Source organism: Linepithema humile, chromosome 1 (assembly GCF_040581485.1).
Source record: "Linepithema humile isolate Giens D197 chromosome 1, Lhum_UNIL_v1.0, whole genome shotgun sequence".
NCBI lineage: Eukaryota > Metazoa > Arthropoda > Insecta > Hymenoptera > Formicidae > Linepithema > Linepithema humile.
This window is the reverse complement of record NC_090128.1, coordinates 1,887,408-1,904,991: the sequence shown is the minus strand read 5'-3', so window position 1 is coordinate 1,904,991 and position 17,584 is coordinate 1,887,408. Positions and strand designations below refer to the sequence as shown.

Here is a 17,584-nt window from a genome sequence, read left to right as displayed (position 1 = left end):
ATTATTTGTTTTTCGCAGCAATGTGCATTTGTATTAGTTTTGCTAACGAAAGTATACGTCGTGTCGCAATCGTAGAATTAATAAGGAACGTTGTAAGAGCGTTTATTTTCGCCGATTACAAGTGTGTGTGTTAAATGCAATCGATTTGTATGACCTGTTTTTTTTTTTTTTTTACTTACAATAATGCTTATCTCTGTCTTACTCGGTAAAATGCTGCATGATTCGTCTTCTTTTCTAGAATTGACTGACAGTGAATGAACGGATGAGGAAATCGGCATTTCTCCCCCTTCTAGCGGGTCTTAAAAATTGTCACGTTATTTAGAAAAAAGTGTACGATAGAATGATTACGATGGTTCACGGTGCAAACATTGCTTTCTGGACTGCAATCTACTACTAATATAGATATAGAAGGAATATATCGTTAAAAATCGTCGACATTATCTATTAAACGTGCGTGGAATGTGCAGTAGCATCGCTATCATCTACAAAACAGTGATTCGTAGTCTTTCATTTTGTAGGGACAATAATGAAATGTAATCTAAATAACTATAGTTTATGTAAAACTTACCATATCCTTATACGAAATGTTTCTTTTCTTTATTTTTATCTCTCTCTACGTGCATTATGTGCTGGGAAAGAAACGGAATTGTGTATTTTGTAGAAAAAAAAAAAAAAACCGCAGTCACCGCGCAATCAATACTGTCACGGAAAAGGATATTGTTGTTTCCCTGTGTATGTGTGATAGGTGCACACGTGACGAAGTGCAAGCATAGTCGAGTAGATGTCAGCAAGAAGTAACTGTTTCAATTGTAAATCAACGCGACCGACCGCGTTTATTGAGCCGTGTCGCGATAATTGATGCGCTTATTCGTTATGATCTTTGTCCGCCTTGCTCTCGCCGGCAGACTGCAACTGTCATACGAAGTCCATTTCGAACTTGTTGTAACACTGGCTGTTGCTGCGGCGCCTCTGCAATTGCCTCTCGACGAACTTCTTCGTCTCGCTTATTACGAAGACGCTCGACGTCAACGCCGCCAAGAATAGAAGATCTGGAAGAAAAGGAAGAGTCGAGACCTGTTCAGTAAAGAACTTGTCTGATATTGATTGTCCTCTACAGTATTGTTAGCTGCAGTACCTGTCGCCGTAAGTGCCTCAGTCTGAAATATTCTCTGTAACGGAGGAAAGTAGATCACGAACATTTGTCCGATGACAGATAACGTTACGGCTACCAGGAACATTTTGTTACTCCACAGACCGATCGTGAATATGGATTTCGTCTAAAATCAATTTTTTCTTCTTTAACACGGCAGTTCCTCAACTTGGCGTAAAAATTGCAAATAGAAACCTTACCTGCGATCTACAACTAAGGGCGTTGAACATGTCGAAGAATACGAAGCATGTAAATGTCATGGTGGTATCTCTGGCTGTATTTCCATTAACCATCTGAAGATGAAGTTTATAAAGTGTAATATACGTGTGTGCAGGAAAATTGTAGACAGGGTATTTACTCAAACTTTGGAAAAAAATTCTCATATATATTCTTTTTTAATTTCCAGACAAAGCAAAACAACATTCTTGCATATTTAGAATAAACTTGTTATTGTAAATTTGATATTTTTTACTCATAGAAATAATTAAGAACTGATAAAAATTAAAAGATTGATCAAAATCGTAAATCAGTCATAAAGTGAAAGCAAAATTCTTGAAGAGATATTTTCGATAAAAATTCTCATAAAATTCTCTTATTTCAGATTTTTTCAGATAATAAATAGAAGAGTTTCTTTTAAGAAATAGTTACCTCTCTATTGTATACCCATAAAGTGCCAAGAATAATTATGCTAGCTGACAATAAAACATTAAGTATGAGATGACGTGTGATCATTGGCTCTTTAGTGTTCCGTGGCTTCTGTTTTAATACATCTTTGTCTACCGGTTCCACTCCGAGACTGCATAAATAAATGTCAATGATGTTTAATAAATATTTAATGAGATTAAGAGAATCTCATTTGGCAATATCTAACCTCTGCGCAGGCGGACCATCCATAATGATGTTAATCCACAGTATTTGCATAGCGTTCAGGGGATTCGGTATACTCATCAATGTTGCGAGAGCGATCAAGGAGAGCGCGGCTATACTCGTACTCAATTGGAATCTTACAAAATTACGAATGTTATGAAAGATTCCTTTTCCCTCCTCGATTGCCGCGCTGAAGCAAAAAAGTAATGCAATTGATAAAAGATTTACAATCGCATGTGATTCGTAGTCCAACACATTATTGGCAAATAAAATGCTTACATAATGGTGCCAAAATCGTCATCGACTAGAATCATGTCGGCCGCTTCTTTGCACACATCGGTGCCATTTTTGCCCATAGCGATGCCTATGTCGGCCTTCTTCAACGCGACTCCGTCGTTCACACCGTCGCCGGTCATGCCGACTATATTGCCGTTTCTCTGCAAGGCCTTCACGATGCAAAGCTTGTGTTTTGGTGTTACGCGGTAAAATACGCTCACGTTATTGATGCACTGTTCGAGTTGATGCTCAGACATCATGTCGATCTCGTCTCCCGATAATAGCCGGCTGTGAAGCGTGTCCAGTCCGATCATGCTGGCTGAAGATTCATTAAATCATCCATAAGCAAATTGATCAAATTGAGGAACGCATTATTCAGTATACTGCAACTAGTTATTCGCCTACCTATTGCAGCCGCAGTTTCCTTGGCATCGCCAGTCACCATCTTCACTTTCACACCGCTGTTTATCAAAATGCTAATAGATTCGCGCACGTGTGGTCTCGGTGGATCGCAAATGCCGACGAAACCGACGTAAATTAAATCTTGCAATGTACTGCCGCGTGCTAAACCAATTACTGCAACAAAAAAAAACACAAAATTTTTATCATCTATTTTTATTGTCCAAAATACAAATTGAAAATTTCTCAAAAGTAGACGAAGAAATGTTTATTAATGTACAAAATTTAGATAGAATTTGTAACGTTATTTGTTAATATTGATTTTACTATTTGTGGTCTACAATATACGTTAATAATATCTAAAATTTCTTATTATACCTCGCAATCCTTGCTGGCCAATATCATACGCTTCCGTCAAGAATTCCTGATCCTTCTTCTGACTAAGTGAATACACTTGGCCGTTCTCGTAATACTTTGTACATTGCGGCAAGATCTTCTCCAAAGCGCCTTTCACAAAGAATATTTCTTGTTTATTCTGGAATGTAAATTTGTAGATTGTATTCAAACATTTCAAAGATAGAAATAATCTGATAAAAAAATCAAGGAAAATACGGTTTAAGCTTACCTCGCCAAATTTCGGCGTGCACTTCACAGCCATCATTTTTTGCTCGGAGGAAAATGGATATTCTTGCAAACGCAAGAACTTATCAGCGACGCCGTACATTCCGAATTTCATTGCCACGGCTATCAGCGCGCCTTCCGTCGGTTGTCCCAGCAGGGTATCATTATGTATAATAGCGTTGTTACATACACAACCTACTTCCAACATATTACTGATAGCGGCGCGCGCGAGATCGGTATTGTCACATTTCCGAATGTGCACTTCTCCTACGCCGTTGTATCCTGCTCCGGTAACATCCGCGATGTAACCCTCTGACGTCACGAGGATCGTGGCGGTCATCTCGTTCTTCGTTATCGTGCCGGTCTTGTCGGAACAGATCACATTTACGCAACCTGCAAATAAAACAGATCACCATGTATTTAAATTTTTATATAAATTGGGAAAGCGTATACTTTCAAAGATAATTTAACTTAATTAGGACATAGAATCTTTTTTCATATATATATATATATATTTGTGTTTAATTTTTTTGTTTCTACATGTAATTTGGAATTATTTCATTTATATTTATACGTGAACATATTTTAACTTACCAAGAGTCTCGACGGTCGGCAGCTTCTTCACAATGGCCTTTCTCTTGACCATTCTCATCACTCCCAACGCCAGTGTGACAGTTACAACGATGGGCAGACCCTCCGGTATCGCTGCCACTGCCAAGCTTACACCAATGGTAAACATCTCAAGGATAGCCTTACCTTGGATCCAGCCCAGCAGCATGATGATGCCGATAATGCAGAACGAATAGAAGGACAGCTGTGTACCTAAAATGTCCATGCTTCGCTGTAGTGGAGTCTTTGGCGCCTCCTCGGCCTGCATCATCGAGAAAACCTCCCCAAATTCACTGTTTTCTCCCGTATTCACTACGATTCCCTGTATCGCGCGACACGATAATGTAAGTTGATGATGACAGAGACGCAGACGTTCCCAAGTATTCCAAGTTTAGCTTGAGCAAAGCTCACCTTGCCGTTGCCGCAGCGCACCAGGGTGCCCATGAAGGCAATGTTACGTTTCGACGTCAACCCATTGGTCTTGAGCAGAGGCGCCGTCGACTTTTGCGCCGGCTCAGTCTCGCCGGTGAAGCTGCTCTCGTCAATCGCCAAGTCGATGGCCTCGAATATTCTGATGTCAGCAGGCACTCGGTCCCCAATATTTAAATACACTACATCACCAGGAACTAAATTACGCGCAAGAAACGTCTCTACGTGGCTCTCTCGCAAGCTGGAAGCAAAGTAAGATTGCGTCAGTAATGTGAAAGTACAAAAAGAAAATGAGTTTTGACTTTTACTCAAGAATTCATTTAAAATGCAAGACTTTTAAGACTTCATAGAAGTAAATTTTACAACGACATACTTATATCTTCTTCGTCAAAGGAAAGAAATATTCCCTAAAATTACAATATTTTTCTAGAATCTTACTTTTAAAGAATACTAAGGTGAAAAATATGCTAGCTCAAACTAAACCGATATTCATTACCATTGTGCATGCTAAATTACGTGTTAGTGAAGCGTCTAGCAAGAAGCACAAATCTATTTACCAGTGACATATCGGTGGTACCAATTTATTCAATTCTTCTAAAGATTTCTCTGATCGGTACTCTTGTACAAACGCAACTGTCACCACTATTATGATAGCCTACAAAGAAACATAACACATACAAGAGAGACATATCACAGAAGCCTTGAGTTAGCCTGTCGAAGATCTTTCAGACTAAACATGAACGTTCAAGTGCACTTACCACCGTAATACTGACCGCATCGTCAAATTGTTTCATACATACGCTGACAAACGCGGAGGCAAGTAGGAGAAGAATCAATGGATTCTTGAACTAAAAAAGTATACAAATTCAACTAACAAATCTCTAATTACATTTGCAATGATCATTCTACTCATTAAGTTCACTCATTTAATCACTCTCTAAGTGAATAAGCGGAAAATAAGCCCAGAACTCACCTGTTCGATATACTTCATCCATGGTGGATCTTCCTCCTTCACAGTGAATTCGTTAAAACCTGTCAACTGCCTCCTATGATCAGCTTCTTGCCACTTAAGTCCTGTTCGCACATCGACGTGCAATCTGGCCGCAATCTCCTCTGCTCCAAGGCTGGCTGCTTCGGCAGTTGTCAACCACATCTTAGCGTCGTGCTGTTGATGCTTAAAAAAACCATTGTCACATTATACTACCTGCTTGCTATCTCGTGTTAATAAATACATTTCCCGCGCGCAACATTATACATTAGAGTTTAGATTTTACATTAAACACGTTTGATTAAATACTTAAATAAAGTTAAAGCTTAACACTCGAGATATGTTAATAGCTTCTCAAGCAACGTGGAACAATATAACAATGAGTCATTTGTTTTAATTACAATTCATCGTACAGACACGTGTTGCGATATACTTGTTATCTCTGTTCTGTTGTCTCCGCAGTGCTAAATTGCTAAATGCCTTGCGCTATCTCTCGCGACCGCGTGAGGAATGTGCGAGTGCCGACACACGCCGCGCTGTCAAAATCCACATGTTCAAGAAGCACACACTTAGCGATAACAGTGATGTCAAGAGCGAGAGATTTATGACTCGGTCGAAATCAACTTCGATTTGATCGAGTGTCGAGTGTGCAATTTTCTTTTTGTAATAAAATAACCATTCCGACGAATACTAACCTCACACGACAACGGCGGCTCTATTAAAATCCTCTAATCAATCTTCCGCTTCATTTCCGAGTCGACACTGAGTTCGCGCGTGCGGATCGGAATATCGAAGCAGAGGTCGACAAAAAAGCGGCATGTCACATAGCGAGGAAAACGATCACGCAGTAATGCGATCGCGAGCGATCATCCGCGCTAAGGGGATCACACTGGAAACCGGAATGAATCACGGCATCGCGCGGTGTCGCACGTTGCGATGCGAGTTACACGTACGCTCTTCGCGTACGCTTGTGTGCGTCTTCGGTTGCGCGTGTTGTCTTCGGTCCGGACAAGGTTATTGAGATATTCAAATATGTGAAATTAACACGTTTACTAGTTGATTCCACCGTTACTGTAATCGTTGATGCTCGCTTTATAGCACAGCTGTAGATTTGCTATTTAGTTATTAATTAAATGCACGAATTACGTATAAGAAGAAAAAATTGATACTTGCGCAACAATCGTACTTTGGTGAATAATTTAAAAAAGGAAACATTCATAATATATAGTTAAATGTAAGTAGATATCTCGTTGATCTTCTGAATATCCATATTATGTTATTTATCTAAATCTTTGATTTGCTAATACTACATATACTTTATTTAAATAGTTTTTTAAAGAGCTATATTTATTGCTGTTGGAATATTTTATATATATATATATATTACGTCTCTTGCACATTTTTATGTATTATATAACATTTCGTTAAGATTAGATTGTCCGCTCTTGGCAATACTTCCGTTCTCATTTATTGCTCTTTTATTGATATATAGCAATAAAGTTTATAAATTTTTATTACAATAATTTAATGTATAATTGGTCTGCTTTTAACTTTTATTTGTTTTTAATAACTAAATATCTTATATTTATGCAATTTTTAATCTAGTTATTTTTTACATCTTTGATGTATGCCTCTGAAGTGTACATATTAAATTATGTTTTATAAAAATATATAATATGAGCTTTCTAATTTTTATGTTTCCAGATTATTCATAAACTTATATTCATAGACACGTCCCATGAGAGAAGCTGACACAGACATTAAAAAGAGAGAACAATAGCGTAAGTCACTGTGTCTCTTTCCAACATGTCAGTTTATATCTATGATAGCGGCTCGTAAAACGTGTGTAAACGTAAAATACAGTTAAACATAAAGTTAAAACGTAAAATTTTTTTTTAAATGGTTAAGTTTTGCTGTATATGTGAACTACAATCAGGAATGATTGAGTATATTTCTTTTCACAGGCAAGTAATTTGAAAAATTCTATGATACTTTATTTGAGTACATATATTTTATCAACTATAATTTGTGGTCAAATGAATAAGTGATTTAATTTCTGCTGTAAAAGCATATTTTTACTAATGAAGTTTTCAGAATTCCCGAAAAAGAAGAAATAAAGGCAAGATGGTTCACAAATATAGGCCGCGAAGTCGGTAAATGCAGTACAGTTTGCAGTAAGCATTTTAAACAAACAGATTTTTATTATAAAAAACTTGGAGTATATAAAAAAAAACTTATTATGACAAGATTCCTAAAACCTACAGCTATTCCATCTTTGTCACTTATTCAGTCTGACAGGTATACATATTTTAAATATCAACATTTTCTGTGTCAAGATTCAAAAATTAATACAGATTGTTTTGTCACATGCCAGTAAAAATGATGTAAAAATTGAAATTGAATGCGACAACTCGTTACAGAGTGTCTCTGAAACAAAGAATTGCAATGACTTTGCAAGTGCAAAAAATCTGACAGATATAGCTAACAGATTTGATGAAAACATTGAATGTAGTGGAATTAGTAATGCAGAAAATACAAAAAATAATGAAGTAACCGAAACATCAACATTAAAAAGGTTAATTTCTATACGTAGTATTAAAAGGAATTTTTGTATAATAACTTGTAACGTAAAAAATATTCTAATACTATTAAATTATTATTATTTATTATTATTTTACGTTTATAACATTACGTTAATCTCCAATTTGTTACAATTTAGTTTTCAAAATGTGAAAATTGAAATTGAATGCGACAACTCGTTACAGAGTGTCTCTGAAACGAAGAATTGTAATAACTTTGCAAGTGAAAAAAATCGGACAGATACAGCTAACAGATTTGATGAAAACATTGAAATCGTTGTATCATCAAATGACTCAGAATGTAGTGGAATTAGTAATGCAGAAAATACAAAAAATAATGAAGTAACCGAAACATCAACATTAAAAAGGTTAATTTCTATACGTAGTATTAAAAGAAATTTTTGTATAATAATTTGTAACGTAAAGAATATTCTAATGCTATTAAATTATTAAATTATTATTATTATTTTACGTTTATAACATTACGTTAATCTCCAATTTTTTACAATTTAGTTTTTAAAATTGTAAAGCAATCGCACTAAATATTTTAAATGTTTTTAGGACCGCAGACGAGCCTGTTAAGGGCGCAAAGTCTTTTTGTAATCCACAATATGTAAGAGATTTACAAAGAGAAAATTTTACTTCTGATAAAAGCTGGAAAGTTGTCAACAAATTTGTGCATAAGTCAAGAAAACAAAAAAAAATTTTATATCTAAAAGTTAATCGCCTACGTAAGAAAATAGAAATTTTGCAAGCAATTATTGGCAAGCAATTATTGGCAAGCAATTATTAGATCACTCGAAATAAAATGGACTACACGGAGAAAATTTTATATCCAAAATTACTATGTACAGTAGTAGCTGCGGACCGTGAAGGAATTATAAAAATGTTTACTATGTGTTTCACATATAAAAATTTTTGGTCCGCGATTACTGCCGTACATAGTAATTTTTGATATAAAATTTTCTCCGTATACTTTCAAACAAAAATTTTATTTTTTTATATCATATTTAGTTAGTATGTAATAAAATATATCTCAAATTCTAAGAAATAAATAATTTTTTATATTTAAAATAACAACAGATCACTTATTTTTACATAAAAAAGCATTGCAAACTTTAAATAGCTGAACTGGAAACCTTTTTTTTTGCGAGTACCGCAAGGTTTCGAGAGTCCAAATTGGGTTTCACTCAATAAGGATTTTATTTTGTTTAAAAATATACGTAAGTTGTCAGTGTGGGGTTAAAAAAATTGATTAAGTTGTGCTTTAACTTTTATAAAAACACTTCGAAATAAGCCGGACAAGAGATAAAAAAATTCACATTTTTAGTCGGTCACTTTCCCTCATCTCATATTATTATAAAATAATATTTTATAAATAATATATACCCGATTGATTTTTTATAAAATTGAAGATGAAGAATTGCTGATGAATTAGAGCTAATTGGTGTCAATACTATTTCTTCTTTATTATCACGCCTTATCAGGACCATCTTGCTAGGCGTACTTTTATAATACTCAAATCTTCTTATGTCAATTTATAATATGCGCAATGTGCACAAAAGAATACTGGTATCACGACATATTTATAAATAATATTAGGACCTTGAATAAGTTCTCGCTGTTTTTTTTGTTAAAAAAAACATTAATTTAAAATATAAGGCTTACAATAACTTTACTCAAAGTATTGTCCATCATTAGAGACCACTTTCTCCCATCTTTCTGGCAGTAATTGAATCCCCCGTCGAAAAAACGATTCATCTTTTGACGCAATCCATGAATCGACCCATTTTTCGGTTTCTTCGAAAGAATGGAAGCGCTGCTCGCTCAAACCATGCGCCATCGACCGAAACAAGTGGTAATCCGAGGGGGCTATGTCCGGTGAATACGGCGGGTGAGGTAGAACTTCCCATTGAAGCGTTTCCAGGTAAGTTTTGACTGGTTTTGCCACATGTGGCCGAGCATTGTCATGTAACAAAATGACTTTGTCGTGTCTCTGCCCGTATAGTGGCCGCTTTTCTTTTAGAGCTCGACTCAAACGCATCATCTGAAGTCGATAGCGAGCTCCCGTGATAGTTTTATTAGGTTTAAGCAGCTCATAATAAATTACGCCCTGCTGATCCCACCAAATGCAGAGCAGAAGTTTCGAACCATGGATATTCGGCTTTGCCGACGATGTTGATGCATGGCCGGGCTTACCCCACGATTTTCTACGCTTAGGATTATCGTAGTGTATCCACTTTTCATTTCCAGTGATGATACGGTGCAGAAAACCTTTTCTTTTATGCCGTTGAAGCAGCAATTCACACATGAGAAAACGTCGTTCAACGTCTCTCGGCTTCAACTCATACGGCACCCAATGTCCTTGCTTTTGGATCATTCCTAACGCTTTTAAACGTTTTGAAACTGTTGACGCATCTACTTGCAATGTTTTCCCGAGCTCTACTAGCGTCTGACATGGATCTAGATCAAGCAATGCCTCCAATTCTTCGTCTTCAAACTTTGTCGGTGCTCCAGAACGTTCTTTATCTTCAAGGTCAAAATCATTATTTTTAAAGCGCCTAAACCAGTCTCTGCATGTCGTATTCGACAGAGCATTGTCACCATATGTTTCAACAAGAATTCTGTGTGCTTCAGCTGCAGATTTCTTTTGAATAAAGCAGTGCAATAACATTCCCCGCAAAAACACTTTATTTGGCACAAAAGTAGACATTTTCGCAATAGGTAATTAAACACGTGGTTGACACTGTGGTAAACTGTATCTACTAGAATTTGAGGTTACATATAGTACTACTTAGCTGATGCGTTTCCGTACGAAATTCCATGCACAGAGTGCCGCTACGCCATCTTTTAAGAAACAGCGAGAACTTATTCAAGGATCTAATATATACAATTTTAAGTTTAATTTTATTAATTTTATTTTTATTTTAATTTTATTATTTTAATTTTAAGCTTTATCCAAACAGTGTACATGAAATGTCGATATTTTCAATGATCGATATCGTACTTGATTTCTCTAAAAATTATAGGATGCTCCAAACTTTTGAACGTTAGTGTATGTACGTGTTCTGGGAAAGCTTTCTACATTAGCGATTCTCAAACTACACATGCTTCAACATATGTGAATTCCACGAAGAGAAATACACCGTAACGAGTACAGCGAAATAAATAGACTTATCTACATATGTGATCAATGAAACATCTATGTAGGTGCGATATTTATGTTTCGCTACGATTTATCACCAATTTTGTATTCATGTTATTAGTTTACATGTACACGTTTCAATTACTTCAATTATGGTTTTATAACTGCATTTTCTCTGCATTTAAAACAAAACGAGCGTGCGTTGCGCTCATTAAATAAACGAGCCGTAGAAAGTGTTAATTAAGACAGGCAAGTTTAATAGCGTACATGCCGCGTACAAGGTTGAATCAAAGTACTTCCGCTTCGTTTTTAAAAGCTAAATATTTTTTATATAAATTTAATAGTTTTTTTCCGCACAATCACCACGGTCTTTTTTCATACACTTCTTTCAACGATTCAACACGATTCCTTTCCATTCCTCGAAGAAAAAAATTACTCGCTTGTGCATTGCAACATTGAGCAAGCAAATCCTTCATGTAGTTCACACTTGACGTTATTAGATTATCATGTATTTAAAAAAAACTATGGACTACGTAAAATTTTTTTAATAATGAGGAATTAAAAAGCTGGTGGAAGAATTATCTTGTTAAACATGGTGATTATACATAAAATTCCACTATTTTGGATTTCCAGAAATACTTATTTTTTAATCACGATTTTATGAAAATTTTTTATTAACTCTTGTATTTTAGACGACATACATGAGTCATTCGTATTCCTGGCTAACTTGTATTCAAGTGCTAAAGAAATCTTGAAAAAATGTGCACGTCTTCAAGGCGCTTCAAAGATTACTACATGCTTAAAGAATTAAATAAAGAAAAGACTGAAGCAAGTGGAAAGATTAAAAAATTAAAGCCATTTGAAATAACGCCGAATCACGAGTGGCCCGCATGTGCCATTTCACGATTAATGATGTTGCCTGAACGGGTTTTCGAAATGTAGGCCAATAGAAGCAGGTTATTCGCTGCTGCAAGTGACACTCGGTATTATGCAGGTGCTATTATTTATAATCTATTAGCAATGCTCTCATTTTCATGTCCTTGCTCGTTGTACGCGATTCGCTTATACAAGCAATGTGTGTTATCTAATTGTTTCCGGTTCCGGTTATTCAATTACGATCATTTACTCGCATTCCATTGAAAATCGAAATAAAAATGTTGCCAAATAATTAAAATCGATTATAATACTGACACAACGAATGCAACACGATGAATGATAAGAAAGGAATGGAAGGAGCAGCGTTTATCGAACTCTGTTGGATCAATATCAAAACATTCGGGCACACGTGCTACTTCGGCGTACTTTGACCTCTCGAATATCCACTGCAGCAACATTGTTCAACATTGTTAAATGTGTAAATTAAACTAAAATTATTCGAATAGTCGAAATTTCAATTTAATATATTTAAAAATATGAAGGAATAACATCCTTAAATATTCCCATTGCAAGAACTATCCGACGATATTGTTAAACGTTAAAAAATTAAGAATAAAACTATACGATCCACATTGTTTCTCTTTCATAGCTGCTCCTTTCATACGCAAATGAGGAAAAATTTGCCCGATTATATTTACGCTTAGAGCCGCGAAACGTCTCGATTCGCCGCCACTGGGGCTCACCTCGTTTAACGTCGCATTCTCATCGTCGCACTCCTTGTCGTCGTCGTCGCTCAAGTCGATGTCGAGGCCGGCGGACTGCAAGGCTTTTTTCTCGACGGAGCATCTCATCGCCCGGTCGCTGGTGTATCTCATCGCGGGCAAGGGTTGCTACCCTTCGGACCAGCGCCGCTGCCACCCAGAGCTTTTCCCAGAGATGAAGGTGGCACGGCGACGCGAAACAGGAAGATCCAACGAGGCCCCTGGCAGACGGGAAGCACCACCAGCTGACCCGACGCACCGCCGAAATCGCGCGCTATCGATTCGCGACCCTCTCCTCTCCCCTCTAGTTCGGTTCGCCAGGGAGAACGGGAACGGTGCGGCGCATCGTCTTCTTCCACCTGCACGAAACGAAATAGCAGAATAAGCGTTTTCAGCAGCACCCGTCGCCCTCCAATCCCCTGTTTTATTCAGAGCGATTTCTCTAGTCACGCGAAGGCTGCAGGAAACGATTTCGCGAGGCTGCCCGGCTTCGCGTAAATTTTTATAGCAAACTCGGCGCGTTCCTCCACTGACCGACAATGCGACAGTGTCGTATCATAAATATAACAATAATTTTTACCACTTTTTTATTTTTAATTATCTTAATTATTGGTTTATATTTAGAGTATCTAGAAGAATCAATAGACTGAAAATTATAAATAATTATTTCATTGGACATTAGTTAAATCATAACTCTTAAATTGCATTTAAAAATTATAAACAAAATTTATATGTCTAATATATTTTTTATTTAACCTTTAAAGTAAATTTTACATTTAATTTCGACTTAAAATTTTGGTTATATTAATAACCTAAAGGTTTTAACTAAAACCAAAAAAGAGGTAAATTATTGTTAATAATTTAATTGAATTTTAATTAATTCTAGTTAAACCAATGTCTTTTTCCGTCGGTCATTTGTATTTTATCCGTCCTGGCAAATGAATTGGCCGTTGTCCCGGATCGACTACGAACCATCGTCTACAGTGCATAATTAATTAGAAATCGATTTTTTCTCTCCATCAAATAAAGATACTTCGCAAGTTGTAGATAATTAAGAGTGAAAACAGAATAAAAATAAAATTTCACATTTGTTTTTCACTTTACTCTTTTCTAACATTTAACGCGCAATGCCTCTTTGATCTTGATCGCTTCTGCGACATAATAATTATTTCTCAGAATTCTCGGTAGAAGCTGTAGTTAAGTTTTCTCGATACACAAGTGTTTGTGCCAAGCATTTATAAAGATGTCAAAAGTCTTCGCGTCTTGAATCATTTTTCATTTAAAAATCTATTGAATTCTTTAACCAAACATAAATCAAATAGTTCGGACTGATAATTCTAAAGTTACAAATAAGCAAAAATAAAGACAATAGGGGATTCAATATTTAAAAAATTAGCATTTTTACTTTTCTCTAAAATCGAACGTAAAATCTATCGCAATACCGACATTTATGTAACGTAATAATTTATCATAATTTTTTATCAAAGTTAATTTGTATCCCTGATGCAAAGATTACATAACGCGTATAATTATTGTCGCTAGGCACGTGACGATAAATGCTTTAAGCTAAAGATTCCAATCAAGCTTGATCCGTTCCTGCTGTCCACACGCGTAATATTGAAATTAAACACTGGCAGGGATATACAGAGATATTTTAGGCGACAAAGAGATTAAAAGCTTTTGTCAAGAGTAATTTTGTGCCGGGGGATGCACGAGTCATCCAAAGGCATACATTTTTTTCTCTAGAATTTTCTTTGAGAATCAAATAATTGAGGAATAACAGAATGATCGTGATATCAATTTAGTAAAACAGAGATCACCCAAGAATTACATCGGTTTAGCAGTTTAATTAAAAACATTTGTACGTATGCCAAAATACGAATCCTTGGAAAACTTGTGAATCCTTGGGCGCGTAATAACAATGAAAATGTTGGTCCTTGGGGACATCTTGATAATCCATGAAAGGCAAGGACACGTTCGAAATGTTTGAGCATATGCTATCGATCATCGTAACTGATGTCGTGCTCACCAATGTATATATGGCATGCCAAACAGCTGTTTTATTCATTTAAACTGAAACTGAAATATTTGTGATTGAAATATATTGCTTTAAAAAGTTCGTAACTGATAAAATGCTTCAAAAAGCATTCGTAGTTGATGAAATTTTCCATTGTAGCACCTTCATTTTTACACGTTTCTTTTGCTGAATATTTTTTCTATGTATAGAAAATTCCATCGATTAAAATATAGTCTGCAACTTGTGCAAGAAAATTTATGACGTAGATAAATAATCCTGAATAATATTGGCAAAAAGTCAAATATATACATTAATTAAACAATCATCGTTTTTATAAATACTTTTATCTAAAGTTTTAACAGGCGATAATACTTTTAAAATAGATTAATAACTTCAATAGTTTTTGCATGAAGAATTCAAAGTCAATTTTCCCTCGGAGCTATGCGATATGTCAGACATTATAGTGCAGATATCTTTTTTAACAGTGAGTCATTATGTTATCTTAAAATTATACCAGATAAATGTTTATATAATGCGAAACTAGGAACTGTGGAAGCAGTTGAGTTTTCACTTATCGGCGTTTACTGTTGCATATAGATAATGAAATGCAACAGAAACAGCGCCATGATGCGTCGTTTAAATTATATAAATTAATAAATTTTGATCGATACCGCCTTTTTAATCTTGTGAAAAAATCATTATTTGATAATGCAAAGCTCGTAATAAGTTCTACTGATGCAACTCTAAAGAAAACAATGACCTCAACGATGATCGTGTGGATCCACGCGATGAATATGTCAGTTTGATTGCTCGATTAGGGCTCTACATCGCTGCATCGCTACACTGCAGTCGCGCGTTGCGTGCAAAAACTTTAAGACATAATAAGCGAAAACAAATATAAATTTGTTTGCTTTATAATTTGCTTTATAAAAAGCAAAAAGTGTTCAATTGCACGTATCAAAGTTATTCAAAGTCCTTTGAGAAATGTGTTGAAAAAATTCTCTACTAAAATTTATAAAAATTTACAAAATGACAATAGCTTTTAAAAGCTAAGAATAAATTAAAAAATAGTTTGATTCCTTCTGTATATTGTGATGTACGTTCTCTATATTTAGCTGAATATAAAATGCGATTAAAAGATTTAATTAGCAGCTGCGCAGTTAAGAACTTTGAAGAAGTCTAAAGATTTTCGACGTCGACTACCGGACAGTCGTCAATTAGCTGCTGCAATAAATTCATCATCCGACAATTGCAATATCAGACCGATTAATAACTCTCGCTGTACTTTAAACTGGTTTCTTTTCAAATTGCAATATGTTGACCGTAATAAAATAAGACGATAACAGATAATGTAATTAAATATAAACAACGTAAACCGACAAAATTAGATCTCATTTTTCCCTTTAGCTATAAATAAGCGTAAAATGGTTCAGAAAAGAGAGAGAGAGAGGAAAAAAGAAAATTGTGCGGCGAGACGTGATTAAAACCAAAAACAGAACAATTTTTACTCGTACGCCAGATACAACGAACGCTTTCTAAAAGCTTCGAACCTGATTAGAAAACCTGGATGACTACACGCGGACAATCACGCAAGCCGGCAAGTCGCGACACATATCTCTAGAGTGCGATTACGCGTTTCTCTCTCTCTCTCTCTCTCTCCTTTCTGTGAGGTAAAAATCAATAACTCGGTCGCAGCGCATATACGCATATATGTGTCGCACGATAATCTATGAAAAAAGCTAAAAATGCGCGCTACTTATACAAGTACCAACCGTGTGAATATTTATGTGTCGCCGGCTTGTATTTCGCAGGAAAGTCCTGTAGAAGTTCAGCACGGCGCGGGTTCAATGTAAATTCAAACGCGAACGTACTTCACAATGTTCTTTGCGCGCGAGCAGGAACGAACTGAATGCCGTGCAATGTACGTCGATTGCATGCACCACACAAATTCGGTCGCGATCCACTTTCGTCGCTCGTCGTCCGAGCACTCGTCCGCGCTCGTCGTCGCCAACCGCCGCCGCTGCTTGCGGACGGAAGGTCGATCGACCGGACGAGACGAGACGAGCCTGGTGCGAGACGAACTCGTTCAACAAGCAGCGCCACTCTGATAGACAGATAAACAGAAAATATTGATAATTTTCATTAGAAAAGTTTCAGAAGAATATTTCAGATAAAGAGATTTGTTTCCTCAAAAATATAAAGCAATATTTAAAAGTGCGATATATCTTTTTATCATTTAAAAATGCTTCGAATATTAAGTGTTATCTTAATATATACACGTTATACATTTGAAGCGTAAACAAACATGATGCATTGAAGGGTAAAAATTGCAAGTTTCGTATGCTAAATGCGATGGTGTTCTGCATTTTGTATCAAATCAATTTCCTGAGATCTAAAAGTTTTTTTACTTATAATAAAAACAAATTTAGTATTCAATCTTACGATAAATTTGAATCTGCAAATGAGATAAAGAAAATATACTTAAATTACAATCGATGGCAGTTCTAATAGCAATCTGAATTCACGACTGTAAAGCATGGCACACATAGGTACGCATAACCTTAATTTCTAATACCTGAAAAAATTATGAAATATGTGAAAATAATCATCTCCACCTTTTTCACGCGTCATTCCTTTCACACGTCTTCACTTCTTTACATACACCTGTTAGAGAGCGCAGTGCGTACGCAGATATTACATAAATTACATGCTGATAAGAACTTGTTGAATGATCATAACATAAATGGCTTCCGATGCACTTCTGCACTCAAATCGTCACATTCAATGTCATTATGTATGATTCACACGCGACCGTCATTCAAGATGCAATATTCGATATCCAATTAAAAAATGTTTTCTCTAGGAAC

At 35.8% G+C, this 17,584-nt stretch overlaps 2 protein-coding genes across 2 annotated transcripts; one reads left to right on the top strand and one right to left on the bottom strand.

Annotated features, from left to right (window-relative positions):
* Window positions 1–77: 77 nt before the first annotated feature.
* SPoCk (secretory pathway calcium atpase) lies at window positions 78–17,453 on the bottom strand. The gene is made up of 17 exons (XM_012370749.2): window positions 17,333–17,453; window positions 16,490–16,821; window positions 12,683–13,059; window positions 5,325–5,525; window positions 5,110–5,199; window positions 4,909–5,006; window positions 4,334–4,592; window positions 3,908–4,244; window positions 3,318–3,706; window positions 3,071–3,227; window positions 2,699–2,869; window positions 2,297–2,612; window positions 2,022–2,207; window positions 1,799–1,946; window positions 1,351–1,443; window positions 1,136–1,277; window positions 78–1,049 (listed from the first exon to the last, which is right to left on the bottom strand). Exons 3-17 carry the CDS (start codon window positions 12,812–12,814, stop codon window positions 916–918), a joined length of 2,853 nt encoding a protein of 950 aa, XP_012226172.1. The 5' UTR covers window positions 12,815–13,059; window positions 16,490–16,821; window positions 17,333–17,453; the 3' UTR covers window positions 78–915.
* On the top strand, window positions 5,890–8,998 carry LOC105674454 (uncharacterized). Its single transcript, XM_067347488.1, has 7 exons — window positions 5,890–5,920; window positions 7,108–7,120; window positions 7,434–7,513; window positions 7,604–7,637; window positions 7,714–7,914; window positions 8,059–8,286; window positions 8,480–8,998. Exons 1-7 carry the CDS (start codon window positions 5,890–5,892, stop codon window positions 8,709–8,711), a joined length of 819 nt encoding a protein of 272 aa, XP_067203589.1. The 3' UTR covers window positions 8,712–8,998.
* Window positions 17,454–17,584: the final 131 nt, after the last annotated feature.